The following is a 19,827-nucleotide window of genomic DNA, read 5'->3' as shown; positions in this document are numbered from 1 at the left end:
AGACACTGCTGAGGGTCTCCTACCTGTCCGCGCATTTGTGGGATGTTTGGGTTGTGCCCATGGGATCAGGCAGTCCCATGGCGGCACCAAGGTGATGCTATGCACTTGCTCCCCGCGTGGAGAGGCCCTGGGAGCAGCCATGGAGCCACACAGGCTGAGGCTGAGGGTGTCACCCAGTAGGCCAGGCCGCCCTGGGCAGACCCCGGCCCCATTTCGCTCCTCTGCATCTGCTCATGTCCTTGGAGCAGATAGAGCTCTGAATGTTCATTTTTTTTTTCAAATTAAACTAAATTTTTAAAAAGTTGTTCATAATAATTCATTAATTCAATATTCCAGCACCAATGCCACCACCATGACACCTTCCCACCATCTTTATTTTGAACTTTCCCACCATCACCCAAGCCTTTCCCCAAAGCAGGTCCTAAATAATTTATTTTGTATTGCTTGTTATGAATAATCCAATAAAAATGATCCAGAATTTTTCCTTAGAGGAAGGTGTGTGAAGATTGTTGTGTCTCACGCTGAGCTCTGTGTGCTGAAAGTCTGCCATGTTCTGATGACCTGGGCTTGCCTATCTGTTGCCCAGTGGCCCTGTGTTGGGAGGTGATGCCTTGTAATCCATTCCTCACCCTCACACTGACTGGGGAGAGGCTTCGAGCAGATAGCAACCCCCCTCGGGGATCCCTTGCTCTTGATCCAGTTTCCTTCCCTGTGGTCCCTCCCATGCCTGCAGCAACTACTCACCTACCCATGCCCACCTTTGTGCCAAAGCGCTGGCATCTGTGGGATTCATGTGTAAAAGCTCTACTGGGCCTCCTGGTCCCATCTATCCACATCTTCTCACCTGCTTAGGGTGCATTTGCCCACATGGCCTGAAGAACTGCACCCCTCCTCAGCGCTCATGGCCCCATGCTGGGGAGCAACCCTGTCCTGCCTGGGACCCGGCTTTGCTTCTGGAGAAGCCGTGTTCTCTTCTGAGCAATTCTCTCTCTCTCTCTCTCTCTCTCTCTCTCTCTCTCTCTCTCTCTCTCTCTCTGTCTCTCTCTTTGTCTCTCTGTCTCTCTCTGTCTTTCTGTCTCTCTGTCTCTCCCCTCTATCTCTTCTACCTACCTTCCTTCCTTCCTTCCTTCCTTCCTTCTTCTTTTCTCTCTTCTCCTTTCTTCTCTCTCTTCTCATTCTCCTCTCTTTCTCTCTCTCCCCTCTCTCTCTCTCCTCTCCTCTCTCTTCTCTCTCACCTCTCCCTCTCTTTCTCTCCTCTCTCTTCCTCTCATTTCCCAAATAAACTTCTTTTACTTCACGAAAGCTGTGCATGCTCTGCAAACAATTCTCTACCTGCAGCCTGGCCACACTCTGGCCCCTGGTGGACATCCCTCCTTCACTGCTAACGCTTCTCCTTCCCAAGGGGTCTCCCTTGGCGGGAAGCTGCCTTTGCTTCCTTCTCTGAGCCGTGTGGGCCCCAGGGACAGCTCTGCTCTCACCGAGGAGAATCGAAGTGCCATGCGCCGGCGCTCCGTCGTGCTCTCCCGTCTGCGGTTCTTTGGCCGGTAGGAGTACCCTGTGGGCTTTTGAAGGAATTGATGCAGCTCAGGCTGGTTCTCTGCCACATTTCCTGATGCCCGAGCTAAAGGCGGGTTCCCTGGTGTCCTTCTCTGGGGGTGGGAAGGCCCACAGCTGGAGTTACACTGAACCTCATCTGCTCCCCTCCCTGGCTGGTCACTGTCACGGGCCATGGTTGCCCCCTGCACACCCAGTTGAATCTGTCCCGCGAGGATGTTTATCGGTTAAGTGTCACCTAGAGAAACGGTTTTGGGGGTGCTGTGTGCTGCTGTCAGGGCTGAGCCCATGCTTTCCGTCTTTCAAATGAAATGTCCAAGCAGAGAGCTTTGATTTACTATATGAAACATTTCCATTCCTCTGGAAAACGTCTCATCTGTTCCTCTGGGTGCAAAAGTGCAGCCCAGCACGTGGCCGGTGATTGCTCCACACCTGTCCCTGAGCCACCCTGCCTTGTCGGGCCAAGAGAACATTCTATGTGGCAGCGTGCTGGTCTCCACAATACTGCTCTATATCAGCATCATTCATGTTAGATATCATTAATGATCCCGGGAGCTTTACCTCAAGCCCGGGTGTGGCCGTGCTGGTGGTCCCTGAGCACAGAGGCCTTCTTTGGGGGGGTGCTCTGCAGCGCCCCGGGGCAGGGGCCAGGCAGGAGGACAATCCCCCACGGCGAGCCCTGTCCCTCACTGCCAAGTGAGGTGCAGGGCCCACGTCTCTCTCCCCAGCCTGTGGCGTGCGGGGCTGTCTGGGCCCCTTGGTCCTCAGAGCAGTGTTTTCATCCAAGGCTGCGAGGCCGCGGCTCCCGTGACGAGGCCGTTTCGGAACACTGGGTACTTGGGGGGACCTGAAGTGGTCCTGGAATGCAGAGCCCAAACCGAAACTACCGCTGAAGAAGTTTGACCTTCTTCTCCAGCAGGCGTCTCCCGCCCCATTGTGGCGTCTTGAAAGTGGCGTTTGGGTGGGAACCTTTGTCCTTGTGTCCTGCCCCTCTTACCTCGACCTGTCTCGCCGCGTCCATCTGGCGGGCCTCCCCTTCCAGACCACTGTGTCCTTTCCCCACAGGGAGCCGCAGCCCAAGCAAAGCACCACTGGGGGCTGCCAGCCCCCCAGCGCCCATTCTGCACTCACACCCCCACCCATCCACACCCACCCTCACCCCAGGCCCTGTGGCCCCAGTAAGTTTCCTGACATGTTGTCGCAGAGCTCTGGAAATGCGCGTGTGCCCTTCCCTACCTGCTCCCGCCCATGGCCTGTCCCTGTGGGTTGGAAGGACAGTGGCTGGCTTGCACCCCACAGCCTGGGTCAGAGCAGAGCCACGCTGACAGTACCCTTTAAAAAATTACTAGGTCATAGACTTTTTTTTTTTTAATGAGTTTTCAGAATCGGGTGTGTAGGCTATGGGTACAGCTATAAGATCAGAGATTTTTCAATTAAGATAAGAGACTTTTATTAGCAATACATGATCTGGATTTCTAGGGTTTCAGCTGGAAAAGTTGATTCCCATGTTCCAGGACACCAAAGTTTCTGTTTGATTTAATTTTTATTTTTCATCACATAAAATCCAATTTGGAAAATTGATGCATGAGTTCTGAGCATGTTTTTTTTTTTTAATAATAAAATTGTCGGCCAGAGAAATGATGAAATGATGAAAAAAATTTTTAATGTTTTAATAGTGGTAAAACACATAAAATGCACTGTTTTGACTTTTGCTTTGGTGTTGGTTTCCGGGCCACAACTGGTGATGCTCAGGGTTACTTCTGGTTCTGCAGGGGTCATTGCGCACAGAGCATGGGACCATACGGAGGGTCGGGGGAGGAGGTTAACCCAGCTTGGCACGTGCAAGCAAGTGCCTTAACCCAAGCTCCCTCTCTCGCTCCAGCCCTTCTTAACTATTTCTAAATTGTCCAGTTCGTTGTCTGGAACTCCTCATGTGTGGAATTCCTCTGGGAGGCGTTTGAGCCCGGTGAAGCCTCTGCAGCCTGTAGTGGCTGGTGGTGCGGGGAGCCGGCCCAGCCTCCTACATTGCCCAGGAGGGTGCGGGGAGGGGGCAGCACAGTGATCTCATCCTCACTCCCTGTGCCATCTCATTTTGTCGTGTTTCACTTTCCCCATCAATCTGTTAAAAACACTTTTTTTTTTTTTTGCTTTTTGGGTCACACCCGGCGATGCTCAGGGGTTACTCCTGGCTTTGCACTCAGGAATCACTCCTGGTGGTGCTTGGGGGACCATATGGGATGCTGGGAATCAAACCCGGCCGCGTGCAAGGCAAACGCCCTACCCGCTGTGCTATTGCTCCAGCCCCCTAAAAACATCTACTTTAATACTTCTTCCAGCCCCCCAGCCCCAGCTCAGTCCCCCTGGGCAGTCCTGTCCGTGTCCCCACACACAGTGGTGGCCTGCCCACTATGTCTTAGCAGCTCCCGGTGCCGGCCAAGCCTGCAGCCTTCTTGGGACTCCCAGGATTCCGGCCCGGCTCTCCCCTGGTTTATAATTAACCGCCTCTTCTGGGCAGGCAGTAATGTTGATGCTAATCTCAAGCGAACACACAGAGTTCTAAAATAAGCCACTCAGAAGAGAGAGCCTGGCAGTGTTGGGTGCGTCTGCAGGAGAGCGGGGCAGAGGGGCAGGGCCTCTGCAGGCAGCGGGGAGAGGAGGGAGCCTCGGGCCCCTCCCTCAGCAGTCCCACCTGCCAGCATTCCCCACCCCCCACGCTTCCAGGGGCCCTCAGCCCTCGGTTCCCTGTTTCTTCTTAGCTCTGCTGGAAGCAGGGAGGTTGGTCCGTGCTCAGGGGCCTCTGCCCGGTTCCTGCTGTCTGGTAGGAGCCCCTTTGTCTTACATAACACACATGCGCACACAGGCACACATTCCTCCAGTACATGCAACACATGGATACACACATTCTTTCAGTACATGCAGCACATGTGTACACATATGCACACATTTCTTTAGCCCCTACAACACGCATACATGCATGCATGCATGCACTGACCCATTCCTTCAGGAGCCTCCTGGGATGCATTCGCCTCTGGTGGTCGCATGGCCACAGGTCTGCCCCACCTGACACTCTGGATAGCGTGTAGAAATTTGACAGCAAAAGCAAATTTGGGGCCACACTTGTTTCAGTGAAAGGATTTGTCAGGAAATACTAAAATTTTACACCACAATCACTGTGTCACTGTCACTGTCATCTCGTTGTTCTTCGATTTACTTGAGCAGGCTCCAGTAACATCTCTATTCATCCCAGCCCTGAGATTTTAGCAGCCTCTTCTTACTCATCTTTTCTCAACGATTGGAGGCTCTTTCAGGGCTAAGGGAATGAGACCTATTGTCGTTCCTGTTTTTGGCTTATTGTATACACCACGGGGAGCTTGCCAGACTCTGCCTGTGTGGGCGGGATACTCTCGGTAGCTTGCCGGGCTCTCCGAGAGGCTTAAATTTATAATTTTTCTCTATGATTACACCAGAATACACTCTGAAAAGTGAACTCCAGGGGCGTTATCTTTCCCTTCTTTGCATCCTTTCCCCAATGCTTCAGTAGTCTCATTAAAATAAATAAATAAATAAATAAGTGCATGCCTGAGTAAAAAAGACAGATAAGACAGGAAGCAGCAAAGAGATTTTTCCTCTGCTGCCCTCCCTTCTTCTCTCCCTCCCTCCTCTTTCCCTTTCTTCCCCCCCCCCACTTCTGATTCTCTTGTTTCTACGCCTGATAGAGGGGAAAATAGAAAAAGAATCATCAAATTGATTTCTTACCTTCAGAAAATAGTAGTGATGTGGGACAAGAAACTGTTCCGTCCCCCCCATTTGTGATTAATTAGATTTTCTGCCATAACTGAGCGGAGACAGCCTTGGTTAGTTCTAGATGACTGGGGGGGGGGGAGACCCACTGGAACCCACAGTTTGGCCTGTGGATAATTATGAGCCCCCCCAGGTTTTAAATGGTCCCTCCCTTGCTCAGTGCCCCCTCAGCATCCTGTGCTTAACTTCCACGGCTTCTCTGTCCCACACCCATGTCATCAGGTAAGGAGCTTAGGGCCACCTTTGTGGGCATCATTGACCTATTCTGGAATGTTGGGAGAAGTATGTGCACAGAGAAAGAAGCTATTGGAAATTTCTGGATATATATATTTAGTTTAGGCAGTGTGATTTCCCAAATATCTTTAGTCTTATTTTCACAATCAGAGTTCTCAGACTCGGTTTCCAGGAGAGGGCACTGAGCATCTAGAGGTGTATGTGGCTGATTTTGATGACAGCATCCCTGGGATCCCAACAGAAGCTACCCAAAATGCTTTTCCTGAAGCTTTTGGTACTGGCTGTCTTACTCAGCCGTAAGCTCTTGTAGCCGCTTGATAATCACCTGCCAGATACCTATCTGCACGCCAGCAAACAGCAAAGCCACTGATCGCTTCTGGGAAAATACAGTTTGCAACTTGTGCAGTTAGGTGTTTCTCCAGAGCCTGTGGATACTGAGCACTGAAGTCTGTCTTGTACGTATTTACTGTGCAGTGATCGCTACTGGATAAACTGTCCCAAGTTTTCTGATTATGTATTTCATGGTGTTTCATGCAGAAAATGGTGGTTTCAGAGTTCTTGGTCTGTCAGTTGAGTTCTATGTTGTTTTGCTTTATAGGGGGCTGCTCGAGGCAGTGTGGGTGGGGGTTGGGGCAGGCAGTGCAGGGACCAAACCCAGGACTGTGCTCTGCCACTCCAACCATTTCTCACCTTCTGGACTGAGTGTTAATGAATGAATTAAAAGGTCCATTGAATCTGGGGCTAGAGTGATGGCACAGCGGGTAGGGCATTTGCCTTGCATGCGGCTGACCCAGGTTCGATTCCCAGCATCTCATATGGTCCCCCGAGCACTGCCAGGAGTAATTCCTGAATGCATGAGCCAGGAGTAACCCCTGTGCATTGCCGGGTGTGACCCCCCCCCAAAAAAAGAAAAAGAAAACAAATTCATTGAATCTTGGTGTTTGTGAATGGCCAAGAATGAAGATCCTCTGATCTCTGCTTTTCCTAAAGCAGAAACTTTTTTTTTTATAACAAATTTGGGAACACCAGCATGACATTTGGAAGAAATGATGTGTGGGTTTGCTTGTCCTGTGACCTTGTATTGCCCTGTGTCAGGGCATGCTATAGCTTTACCTCTCATGAAATGCGGGGCTGGGTGCTGGGTTTACCCTGACTCTCCTTCAGAGTGCTCATCAGGACCTTCAGTCCGGGTGTATTGTGTCAAAGTGCAGGTTTTCCGTCAAGAGGGTCTTCCAGGAAAGCAGGGCGGAGAGAGGAACCAGGACGCTGTGTGTGGAGAGCTGCCGGGGCTGCCATGTTAGCCAGAGGGCAGGGTGGAGTGTCAGGAGGTCATGGCTGCCTCTGTCATATGTGTCCCCAGGACTGTCATGCGCGAGGAGGCAGGTGTTGCCGTCCCGTGCCCTGTGGCCTCATAGCTTCCTTGGGGGTCTTACCTGGCCCTTGCTTCCTTTCCAGTGACCCAGAGCGCACCTGTGGGCTCCCCGGCCCTCCAGTCCCCGTACCCCTCATGCTTCTTATGCCGTCTGAGCCCAGAACTCACCCTAAGTCCTTCAGCTTGTATTCAGCAGGGGCGGAGAGCAGTCCCCAGTACTGAGGCTCCTCTGGCAGCGAGGAATGACTGTTTCCTGGAAAACATCAGAGCACGCAGCACCTGGGGTAGTTTGAGTTTTGGGGTCGCATCCGGTGTACGCGGGGCTTACTCCTGACTCTGTGCTCAGGGATCACTCTTGGAGTTGTTTGGGGGCCCTGTGTGGTGCTGGGGATCGAATCCAGGTCAGTCTCCTGCACACACTGTCCCTTCCCCAGGACTAGGACTCGCCATTCAATACCTACCCAGTGAACAGAGCAGTGGTCCCTGGCAGAGAGAGGGTTACAGCGACCAGCTACTGATCAGGGGCTGGGCTGGGCCAGTCTGCCCGATATTCCAAGTGCTGCAGAGATATTATTCAGGGAAGATAGGAAGCACTTTGCTAGGCTATGTACTAATAATTTTATTTTAGTGCTTCTCATGGTACGAATTAAATGACAAAACAATGCCTGTTGGACATTTATTTCTGGCAACTTGCACGAAACCTGAAAACTCCCCAGGGACTTCTCGGCAGGAATCTCCAGGGCTGCAGGAGCTTTGCCTTAATGTTCACTTTTCTATAGTTTTGAAGTTTTAAATATAGGAGGTTGGCTAACATTATATTTAAAATTTTTTTTTCTGGAAGGCTTCTTCATGGGCATTTATATTGCTACCATGACACTTTCCAAATCAATATGTCAGATTAATTTATGTTCAGTAGGAGAAATGTGAACCAACTTTAAGATATTAGTGGATGAAAGTAAACTTCACAACTGTTTAGCTGCTTGAATACTAATGTAACTAGTTATAAAATAATGACGTTTGCTATTCTTTATTGAGCTCTTTACCTTTGAGTTCTTCTGTCCATCTTTATTGATAAAGTGGATGATTTCAATTTGGCAATTGCAGACTACTAAAGAAACAGTATCCTTTTATATTTTTCCCTTCAGACATACCCGGTCACTTTCCTTTTCCTGAATATTTGATCCAGATTCTGATTTGCAGTTAATGCTTTGTCTCTTGCATCTTGCTTGGCCCGCACCCGCTAGATTTCCATCTGTTTTAACCAAAGTGTCCACATCGGGAGGTGGTGAGTTTCCCTACACCAACAGAATCGCCACCAAATGGGTGAGAGAGCATGTACAAACAAGGCTCTCAAGAGCCAGTGGCGTCTGTGCTCTGGAAGAAGGAAAGCCTGGCACCTTAGAACTGCCGCGAGTAGACAGTTTTCCTTCTGGGAGTGAAGTGGAAGAAGATGTCACTGCACTCCATGGAGACAGCACACAGCAGCACGCGTGCGGAGGGAAAGGGTGCGAGGCTCAGCCTCGAGGAGCACAGGGCGCAGCCAGAGGGTGCTGGATGATGCTCCTCCCCTGGAAGGCTGGCATCACGAGCCCTTTCCTTGAGGCTCCCAGGCACTTTGTTTAAACTGCGTTATCATGTGTCTTCAAGTGAGTCGGCGGAGCTTTCCTGGCAGTTCTGGCTGCTGCTAACAGCCTCTCCACTTCGGCAGCAGAGACCAGTGGAAGGAAGGAAGGGACACGTCCCTGCACTCATGGCTCCGATGGTGGGGCTGGCAGGGACAGTGTGTGCAAAAGAGGTAAGTGAGGCTGTCGGCGCCAGACATCAACCCGGCGACCCAGTGACCAAAAGTTTTGATTTTTTTTTTCAGATATTTTATCCAACACTTCTCTAAATAAAAGGATACTGTCTCTTGGAACCAAATCTTACTATTCTGAAAAATGAAAAATTGGACTGGAAGGTAACCGTGTCCCAAACAGAGGTCTGAAATATTTCAATTTGGAATTTGGACTACGAAAGAATAGCACAACTTCAATTATTGGTTAATATTTTTGTTACAAAATGTTTTGTCATGACAAAATGGTGACTTAAATATTACTATTTTAAACATGTCCTAGGTTTTTTTGTTGTTGTTGTTTCAGAAAAGCACTGAGTTGACCATGTGTAAGTCTCCCGGAATGTAGCAAGTTGATAAATACCCAAGTCCAGCCTCCTTACAGAGAAAAGATCTGGAATTTCTTTTTTTGGACATTTGTTTTGCAGCTTTCTACGTCTTAAGGCAAAGAATAGCCAGGATAAGGTGCCAGCTCCAAGGTTAGATAAACATGTTTCTTGAAATAATTTTGGCTAATCCATGTCTTGAAAGGCATAACCTCTCAATAGTAACTTGACAGAGCTATTGATAAAACCTAACATGGTTATGTTTCTCATTTGCTTTTTGGGGGGAAACTCTATTCCCCTGATTTGTGTTTATTCTGCTCATAATTATACTAAATAAGTTAATGCTATTTCAATGATTACATTGAACCTTTTCCATTTATAATTCCTTTCTCCTGTTTTGTGAATCTAATAAATTGACTTCCATTCTAACCTGAAGAACAGTTTACATTTTTAATGTTAAAGAAGAAAACAAAACAAAAACAAAGCCCACCAAATGAAATTACTAACATCTGCCTGTCATTAATCTGAGAGAATTAAGTCTCATATTCATTAATTCTCCATGGGAAATGCTCAGGTAAGAAGTATTTCATCATATGAAAAATAAGATGTTATTCTAGCAAGTTTGCATGCAGTTATTTTGGTTACACAGACACTTCCTTGTTGAATGTCTTTGGAAAGTGAACAGTGTCACTTAACAAATCACTCTCCTGACACTTCAGTGGAAAATCTTGGTGAAGTATATGAAATTCTGTTTAACAGACCTCATGCCAAGAAGACAAAGTCCGCGGTGCTGATTGTTGAAAGATAGTGTCACATCTTTCACAGAAAATGTTTTTTTTAAAGAGGCTTTTAAACAAATAAAACATTTGGGAACAAAATCAATAGCCTTAGAACTTCAGGAATTTCCCCCATTAGGAAGATTGTTAAAACTCAAGAGTTTGTGTGTGTGTGTGTGTGTGTGTGTGTGTGTGTGTGTGTGTGTGTGTGTTAGTTCTGAGCAGTGGGTGGGTAGCTCGGCCGGAGTGCGGCCCTGGCCAGGTGGGAGATGGGAAGCTGAGAGGAGCCGTGGACTTGTCCCCGGCAGAGACGGCGTCAGGCCTGCTCCTTCAAGACTCAAGAGTGGACCTTTCTGAACTCCGGTTTTGCAATCCTTGCCTTTCCTTTTTGAGATCTGTTCCGGCCCCAGTACAGTTACTCCGTAACTGTGTGTGTTTCTCAAACGTATGCTTCCTGCTCGGCGTTTGCCCTTCACGCACACTGGTGATACTTAGGGGGTCTCTACCTGCCCACCCTCGTGGAACAGGCTTTTAGAGCCTCTGGCTGACCGGGCACGTCTATCTGGGGGTGATCGGCTGCAATGAGGACATCTCTCCTGCTCCTTGTTGCTTCCGTGCACTCCTCCTTTGGTGGCTGCCTGTGGCTCTCACCTGGTCCTCCCCCCTCCTCTCTGTGTCCCTGGAAAATCCCAGGGAGGGAGGAGGGAGGCATGGGATAGGGTCAGCCAGCATCATCCCGGGGTGGCAGGTCTCAGGGACCCACTTTTCCTCGCAGTGGGCTGTGCGTTTAGAAGGAAGTTTGCTGGCTGTTGTTGGAGACCTCCCTGGGCAGGGCCCTGCTGGTTCTGGGGGACGATGCAGACACTGAATCGTGGACCCTCACATGAGAGGGATGTCGGGAAACTGTAGCCTTCAGGCCTCTGAGGTGGGAAACGGTTTGGTGCTCAAGGAAGTTGTTAAGGGAAGAATCTCTTCCTGCTGGGGAGGAGCTGGAGGCAGCTGGCTGGAGTGCTCTCGGTGATTCCATTGATGGACTAAAGGCCACTGCACCCCTGGGGGCTCCAGGAAGTGCTTCCGGGGCTCTGAGCTGCCTGGGTGGGATCCCACCTCCCTTAGCCCTCTGCCAGTTGGCAGGAAGTAACTGCAGGAGTTCAAGGGTACCTGAGCCCAGCTTTACGGACCTGTGTTCGGGGCTGTGCTGGGCTCAGGTGGCCGTGGGCAGGAGTGACCGTCAGCCCCCTGGGGAGGCGTTGGCTCTGATGTGCCTCAGGGTTCACTTACTAGCGGGTTCAGAAGTGTTTTCCAGGTCCCTTTCCCAGACTGGCAGCGCTGAGGGGGCCGGGTGGTGAGCAGGCCCAGGCAGAGCACAGACCTGGCACACATCTCCTGAGCTCGCGGCGCTGGGCTAGCCCTGGCAGTGCACAGCGCCTTGCGCAGGGCCGGCCTCTGAGGGGGAGAGTGGCCGCCCAGGCGGGGCCACTGGCCAGGAGCAGAGCCCACCACCCCTGAGGCTGCTCTCTGAGAGCCTTAACCCCACCTTCCCGTGCAAGGAGCTGCTTGGTTTGGGATGAAGTGTGGATGGTCCGAGCTGAGGAGGTCTCTGAGGATGGAGTGAGCAAACTTAGAGCCCGCGTGAATCCCAGGCAGAAGGCGGCGGGGACGAGCCTACATCCCGCAGAATCACTGCCCAGAGGGGCGTCTTCTTCCCAGTCTGGAACAGGTTTCCGCCCTCCCCAGCTCCTGAGCCTTGTCTTTCTGGGCCCCTACCTGAGCCCTGGTCCCATGTCCCATCTTCCTCTTCGTCCTTCCCATCCTCTTTTTCTTGCCCAGCCTGTGATCTGAGCCGGGTACTCTTCTGAGCACTTTATTTGGAGTTTTGCCTGTCACTTCTTCCAGGGAGGTTGCTGCTGGCCTCGGGCTGCTCCTCTGACCTCCAGGTTGGGGCAGAGAAAGCTGGACACAGAAGGACACTCAGGAGCTCCCTGGGTCTTCCCCGCCCTGCAGTACGGAAGACCCTAGCCAGCGGCTGCGCTTGCCCCCTCTCCAGATCCCCTCGCCAGGTGGGCTGTGCTGGGTCCCAGGTGAGGCCGGTCCAGCTGCAGATCATCCTGTGTCGCACCTGAAATTCCCCCACATTCTGTGCCGAAAATATCTCAACTCCACAGACAGGATGCTGTATGGGAGCAGAAAGCAGCGTATGAGAAGTCTCCACTTCTCCTGGGGGCAGTTCTGGGAGCCCAGTGGGGGCCTCACCCATGCCCTGAGCTACATGCCTGACCCCATGTCGCAGGCATTGATCTTCGCAGCCCGTCTTCGTACCCGCCCACCTGGCTGGGGGCTGAAATAACTCATGGACATCATCACACGTAGTGCTGAAGTGCTTCAGCATTCATCTCCTTAGAGTAGAAATGTTTACCTGCACATCCCTGCATCAGAATCACATGTAAGAGATGTGGGGGCCAGAGAGATAGCACAGTGGATAGCGCACTTGACTTGCACGTGACCAACCAGGGTTTGATCCCCAGCACCCCATATGGTCCTCTGAGTATGCCAGGAGTGATTCCTGAGCACAGAGCCAGGAGTCAGCCCTGAGCACTGCTTGGTCTGGGCCCTCTGCCCCCACCCTCGTCCCCAAATAGAAATTTTATATAATTCTGGTGACAGGTGTGTGTTAGAATTCTGCATGCATGGCTGGCGTACGAAAGAGTGATAACAGTATTGTAAATTCTGGTACCTCAAGACAAATGGTCAAATAATCCCAAATAAATTTCACAGATACAATAGTTCTAGAATAAACAGCCCATACTTGAATTCTTCCAAATATCCCAATAATGATTGTTCCAATTTTTTTTCTTTAGTTTTCTTTATCCCAACCCATTCAAGGGTCAGAATGTTTCAGTGGACAATTCTATTTTGGTCTCTGTAATTTAAAACAGCTTACCACTTCTCTTTTTATTTTTTTGCTTCTTGACGTGACATTTGGGGGAGTTCAGGTCACTGGCTTGGGAGAATGTTCGGCCATCTGCCTCTGTGTGGCTTTCTCCTCTCCAGAGTCAGGCTGGATCCTTGTTTGCTGGCAGCCGGCTCTGCGCCCAGGACAGAGCTTGCTGTCCATCGCCTGCCCCCTCAGGGAGCCAGCTGCCCTCTCTGTCCACGGAAAGGCACCTTCCAGCTGCTTCTCTGTGCTCAGTGCTCTGCGGGCGGGCAGTGGAAGGGTTTGGGTATTATCTTCTCTTCTCGGCCTGCTGAAAGGTTGGCCCTCATGTTCTCTGATAATTTTGCAAAGTGGATTGCTGGTTTCTTACCTTTAGAATCCTCCGCATCCGGGCTCCCTCCTCCAATCTTACTGGTTTCTCTTCTCACCTTGGGGTTCCGGTCACCCCAAGTTTGGCAGTACGAGCCCCTCCAGCCAGCTCTCTGCCCAGCGTCCCCCGACAGAATCAGATTCTGACACAGCGTCGAGGGCAGAGGCGAGGGGTTCTCATTGCTGCCCGTTCCAACTTTGGAAAATAGAACCCACTTGTATTTCCCCAAAAATTGTACAGTTCTGTATTTCTGAGGTTGAATTTTGGCATCAGGTTTTTTTCTTCTTTTTGGGTCACACCCGGCGATGCACAGGGGTTACTCCTGGCTTTGCACTCAGGAATTACTCCTGACGGTGCTCAGGGGACCATACGGTATGCTGGGAATTGAATCTGGGTCGGCCACGTGCAAAGCAAACACGCTACCCGCTATGCTATTGCTCCAGCCCCCCTGGCATCAATTTAAATTCCACTCTCCTATCACAGTGGAAAAAGAAAAGTTAGAATTCCAAGGAAATGGAAGTGACCATGTGACCCCCCTCCTGCCCCCACCCCCGCCCGTCCTCTCCCCACCTCGCTTTTTCTTTTATTTTTTTCCCTTTCCTTTCCTTTTTTGGACTCATACCCTCGCCCCCCCCCAAAAAAAAAGAGATTCTCCCAACTCAGTGCTTGGAGGTCACTCCAGGGGCAGTCAGGGGAGCCACGTAGTTCCAGGGGGACTTGGAGGAGCCACGTGGTTCCAGGAACCCAACCTGGGCTTCCACGTGCCGGGCAGCTGCTCCTCCCGCCAAGTGCTCTGTCAGGCCCCCAGAGAATCTTGGTTTTGTTTTATTTTTAAGTGGAAAGGGACAGTTCTTGGTTATAAATACAAGTTGGTTTTAGATAGAAAGATGTAGAAGCAGGAGTTCCTTTTCTTTAGGCTATTTCCAGAAATTAAAATCATGATGGAAGTGGTCATAGAGAAATATGTCTGAATCGAACAAAATCAGTTTTTGTCGGTTCTTGGGGGACAGTATTAGCCAGCCCAGAGGTGCTGGTAGTTTTCACTTCTCTAAATTATGAATTGACTGGTTGACTTCTATTTCACTATCGTTCACAGTAAGTTTATGCTGTTACTAAAAGTTACTAAAAGTCACACAAAATAAAAAGTGAGCGCAAAACAAAAACCAAACAGCCTCCCTATCGTAGATGTATGCACTCTCCAGATGAAACTTCCAGGCTTCGGGTTCAGATCCGGGCCTGAACATGTAGCAACAGATAAGGAGATTATTCTCTCTTCAAAGCCTCAAGCGGGATCGGCTTAACTTCTTTGACTGACAGATTGTGCGTCCCTGTCTGCAACTTTTCCTTCCCGGAAGGGTGATGTCGGTCCCCTTCTACCTGTCCTTCCTCATCCTCTGGTGCTGGGTCCCCTCACCAGCGCTCACTTACCAGTCTTTTGGGGAACATGAGCGGAGCCAGTGGGTGGGGACGGGACCCTCCTGCTGGGCCGGGAGAGTCTCAGGTAGTCAGCCAGGCCCTGTGTCTCCCCGTGCTAGGGAGGCAGGGAGTGGGCTCAGCCCCCTCCATTGACAGCTGTTTGACTGTGAGCCTTGTCCCAGCCGCTGACTTGCACACAGACCTTGTACACAGGGCCCGGCCGCACACAGTCCCCCCTGCATTCTGAACTGAGGGGCGGCTCGAGGCTCTTTGCCCAGGATCCAGGGCCAGGGGCTGTTGCAGTCCTGGCCTGAGAGCTGGGCTTCGGAAGAGGGGGGGTCCCTTGCCCCCAGTCCCTGTTCTCCCCAGGACCTGCCGGGGGCCGAGCTCGGGGATGTTGCAGATGATGCCCCACACTCAGGCTGTCTGCGTGGCTGGTTTCTGAGCCTGGAGGACAAAGGGTCTTGGATGTCATAGCGCAGAAATGGCCATGGCAGCCTTAGGCTTGGGGCTACTCACCTGTCGGCGTTTGACACTGTGTCCCTCCGCAGGTCTGATGGGGGGGGGGCAGGAAGGGGGCGGCGAGGGGACCCTACAGCTGGACGGGGCTCACACGTGACGTCCGAGCGCTGTTGGCTCGGCCAGTCCAGGCTTGTTTCGTTTTTTTTGGTTAAAATAATGCTACGAGGTTATTTTCAGGGCACTCGGGAGATTAAGCTGTAGGAATGTTAAAGTATTTGGAGCATGTTTTGCCTATTTGGGCTGAATATTGGCACCCTGATCTGACCCATTCCCAGCCACTCACCGAGTGTGAGGTCAGCTGCCTTATTTACTGCTGACCCTGAGGGCAGTGTCCATCAGATGTGGTCCAGGGGGCCTATCCCTAACCCCTCTAAGGGCCAGAGAAGCAAGGCTACCTTTTCTTCATCAACCTGTTCACTAACACAGTTTCTGCCCAGTCTCGTGTCAGCTATTTTTGACAGGGGCCACACCTAGGGATAGCTCAGACTGGTGGTGCTGGGGCCACGCTGGGGCGGGGTTGCCAGGGGTAGAGGCCTGCAGTGCTGGTCGTGTACATTGCTGGGTCCAGAAGTGAGATTCTCGGGGCTGGAGCAATAGCACAATGGGGAGGGCTACATGTATGTGGCCTTGTATGTGGCCAACCTGGGTTCGATTCCCAGCATCCCATATGGTCCCCTGAGCACCGCCAGGAGTGATTCCTGAGTGCAGAGCCAGGAGTATCTCCTGTGCATCGCTGGGTGTGATCCAAAAAACAGAAAACAAAAAAAAAAGAATCAGAGATCCTTAAGGTCTTTTTTTTTTGTTAATGTAGGAATACTGCTATTTATTCAGCCATTAGCTTAGCTGATTGAATTGGGCATGAACTCCACCTTACTTTTTTTTTTCATTTTTTATAATTTTATTTATTGAATCACTGTGAGAGCAGTTACAAAGGTTTCAGGTTTAAGTCTCGGTCATTCAGTGAAACACCCGTATGTTCACTAGTGCCCATTTTCCACCACCCAAAACCCCAGTATCTTCTAAGCCTGGGACGTTGCAGCTCTCAGGTAAATCCGGCTTTTTGCTTCTCTGTACCGGACACCCTCTCGGGCTTTCTCCTTCAGTGCACACTCCGAGGGGAACATGTGCTGGCATGCGAATAAACACATGAGTTCAGGTCCCACAGCCCCCTGCTCAGAGGGTCAGTTAGGAATTCCGTGTTCCCGGGAATCAACCTTGGCATCAAGTAGAGCAGCGATTTCCCGTCCCCAAGACGGTTCCGGGACTGGTCACTGTAGCTTGATGGTCACGTCCACGTTTTAGGCACTAGAAGGAGGGAGCCTCACCGTGTACCCCTGTTTTTTTTTTTGCTTTTTGGGTCACATATGTCAATACTCCTGACTGCACTCAGGAATCACACCTGACAGTGCTGGGGTACCATATGGGATGCTGGGAATCGAACCCGGGTCGGCCTCGTGCAAGGCAAACGCCCTACCCACTGTACTGTCGCTCCAGCCCCTGTTATCCCTGCTTTAGCCAGCTCATACCACTCCACCGACACACACTATTTTTTGTTTATTTCCGGGTCACACCTGTGCTCAGGACCAGTATGTGTTGCCAGAATCGCACCATGCACTGCACATGCAAAGCACCTGCAAAGCATCACAGCCCTTTGAATTTCCTCCCCCTGACCAACCTTCTCCCATTTTTTTGTTTTGGTTTTGGGGCCACACCTGTTGGTGCTCGTTCTCCACTCAAAAAAAAAAAAAAAAGAAAATTCCCCAGAAACCAAATACCCTGCATTCTATTTTCTTGCATTAAAATGCTCTTGGTTTACTTTGGGTTCTTGGGTTCGCAATGCAGAATAAGTTTTGGAAGCCCCTCGCCTTCCATGGCTGCTCACAGACAGTGCCCTTGGCTCTTGGCCAGCAGTGCCCATGTGCCACCCAGGCCAGACCCACACTCTCTCTCCCCAAGGTGCCCCCCCCACCCAGCCAGCCGCATTCCTGGGGCAGCTCGGGGGGCCGCAGACTACCCCGAACCAGCACTGGCTAGCGGGCTCTCCCGCTGGAAGAGCACGGGTTGGGTTCACTTGGCACTTGGCCTTCCAGCCTTCCATGAGGGACCGTTGGCCAAGACACGGGCCTGGGCTTCCTCAGCCGCAGGCCTGGGAGCAGAGATTGACTGAGAAACACTGACCCCTAGACCTGTAAGAAACATTAACAGGCTGGCCTCTGGGAATGTGTGCTTAGATGTGGCCCAGATTAGGGACAGTAAAAACCTTTGTTCCTGTAAAGCTGTGACATGGGTCAGGGGGTCACAGGAGGCCGTCCCTGCTGCAGCTGCTTAAAGGTCTCCTGGGCAGCCTCTAAACTAAACCTCCAAATGGTAAATGGTTCTCTCCCCCCTCCCTCCCGCTCTTGCTCTCTCTCTCCCCCCTCTCGCTCCCTCTCTTTCTCCCTCTTCCTCCTCCTCTCTCTTCCTCCCTTCCTCTCTCTCCCTCTCCCTCTCTCCCTCTCTCCTCTTCCTCTCTCTCTGTCTCCTTCTCCTTCTCTCCCTCCTTCCCTTTTTATCTCCTTTCCCTCTCTGTCTCTCTCTCCCCCTCTTCCTCCTCCTCTCTGTCCATCTCTATGTCCCTCTCTCTTTCCCTCCCTCCCTCTCTTTCTCTCCCTCCCTTCCCTCCCTTTCTATCTCCTTTTCTCCCTCTCCCTCCCTCTTTCTCTTTCCCTTTTCCTCCTCCTTTTTCTCCCTCTCTCTTCTTCCTTCTCTCTCTCCCTCTCCCTTTCTCTTTCTCTCCCTCTTCCTCCTTCTCCTCTCTCTCCCTCTTCCTTCTCTCTCTCTCTCTTTCTCTCTCTCTCTCTCTTTCTCTCTCTCATGTTCCAGAGACCTTCCCATTTCCTGTGTGTGTGTTGGGGTTGGGGCTGTCCCTTGCCGACTGTGACATTCTTAGATGGATCCTTTCCTGCAGGTCTGACCGTCGGGCCACGGGGCTGCAGAGATCACTCGGGTGTCCATATGCCACAGTTAGGACTGATAGAACATCTTTTTTTAAAAAATTATTTTTTTGTTTTTGGGTGCTCAAGGCTTACTCTCTTGGCTCTGTGCTCAGGGATCCCTCTTGGTGGTCTCAGGGACCAGATTTGGTGGCAGAGATCAAACCTGGTCGGTGGGCCTGAGAATGACAGGGGGCATGGGGTTGTGGGCTCGGACCCTGTCTCTGGGCCATTGTGGGAGCTGCCTGCTGTTCTGGGGTCTCCTTGTGTCCGACGCCCTCAGTCTCCCGGCTCCTGGGTCTCCCGTCCACCCCTGCCCGTGCCAAGTGCGTCTGCAGGTGGGGGGGGGGTGGGGAGCTGGTGGTGAGACCAGGGGTGTGGGTGTGAAGCGTCTAGGAGTGGAGCCAGGAGGGCAGAAGCCTAGTAACACGTCCGCTGGACCCAAGAGCACCGAGTTGGAGGGCTCAGGGGGACCCAGCGTGGGGAGGAGTGCCAGCATCAGGGTTCATTCCCCCAGGTCTCTGAGTGGCGTCCACGCCCGTGGTCACTGTCGCTGGACACAGCTGCCTCTTAGCTCAGCCGGGCAAGCCTAGGTGTCGTGCGGGGCATGATCCTGGTCAGTCACGCACTCTCCTGTGGCCGAGGCAGTTCCAGAAACTTCCAGAAACTTCCCTTCCCTGTAGACACAGGGTCTGGAAGTGGGGGGTCCTCCCACCCCACTTGCCTGTGACCATCTCTCTAGTCACCTGCCTCTTGCATGGGGCACTCATCTGTCCCCTCTCCTGGGAGGTCTGTTTGGGGTTACCCTTTCTCCAGAGACGCTTGTCCCTCTTGTCCCCCGTGCTTCTAGCTCTGGTTCAGCCCCTCTGAGGGCCGTGCACAGACCCCGTGGGGCTGCTGTGGGCACCTCTCCCCCAGCTCCGTGTGCTGCCCTGGGCTTAGGGGTGAGTGTCGCCTCCAGCAGGAGCTGTCATTCTCCTCATCTTACTGCGAGCTCTTCGGCTGGGGTGCGACTCGGTCGTGGAGCGTTACTTGCCCGCATGTGGGATGTCCTGGTCTCAGCCTCTAGCACACCCCACCCCCACCCCCAGAGGGAGAAGAGAGAGAGCTGTCCCCAGGCGGCTGGTGGCCAGGGTGGGCCTTGCTCAGCCTGGACCTTAGCTTGGGGCTGGTGGTTCTCTGGGCGGGGCTGTCCGAGGGATGCTGCCTGTTCAGCACCTGCTCTTCTTCAATGACGGCCACTTTCCCGGGGGACACAGACCCTCAGCTGGGGCACCCGGGTTTGGGGGAGTGAGCCAAGTGCCCTTGGTGTCTCAGCAGGACGGGGTCTTGAGCTGACCGGGACCCGGAGAGGGTGTCGGGGGAGGCAGGACCAGTTGGTGCAGAGTCAGTTTCCCCACTGCTGTATGAGGCAGTCGAAAAGTCACGGCGAAGGAGTCTCACGGGCGCCCTCAGAACTGGGGCTTCTTCCCAAACGCCATGTGTTCATTTTGAACCTGATGTGGAATCATTTTCTGCCTGACAGTGTCATTTCTAGTTGAGTAAGCGTAAACACTGGCATTTATCCAGAGCCCACCCGCAGCTGATCCCCATGGGATGTACGTTTGGGAATGAGCTCGGCCTCATGGGCGGCCGTGGTTGTGCCCCGCGGAATAGGTTCCATGCTCCTGCTTGGTTCTACCTTGCTTCTCCCACTTCCGTTTTGGACCAGTTGACTT

The 19,827-nt window shown here is 52.0% G+C and overlaps 1 protein-coding gene across 3 annotated transcripts in view; it reads left to right on the top strand.

Moving 5' to 3' along the window:
- NPNT (nephronectin) overlaps positions 1 to 19,827 on the top strand; it is a 48,492-nt gene that overhangs the window by 4,923 nt on the left and 23,742 nt on the right. The window contains exon 3 of one of the 3 annotated variants that reach the window (XM_056113807.1): positions 9,221 to 9,271. The exons of the other annotated variants lie outside the window; for them this stretch is intronic. Within the exon in view, the coding sequence (XP_055969782.1) occupies positions 9,221 to 9,271 (51 nt within the window). The remainder of the gene's footprint in view (positions 1 to 9,220; positions 9,272 to 19,827) is intronic. 3 annotated transcript variants of the gene reach the window in all.

The sequence above is a fragment of the Sorex fumeus genome, unplaced genomic scaffold (assembly GCF_029834395.1).
Source record: "Sorex fumeus unplaced genomic scaffold, SorFum_2.1 ptg000024l, whole genome shotgun sequence".
Taxonomy (NCBI): domain Eukaryota; kingdom Metazoa; phylum Chordata; class Mammalia; order Eulipotyphla; family Soricidae; genus Sorex; species Sorex fumeus.
This window is presented reverse-complemented; position numbering and strand designations above follow the sequence as displayed.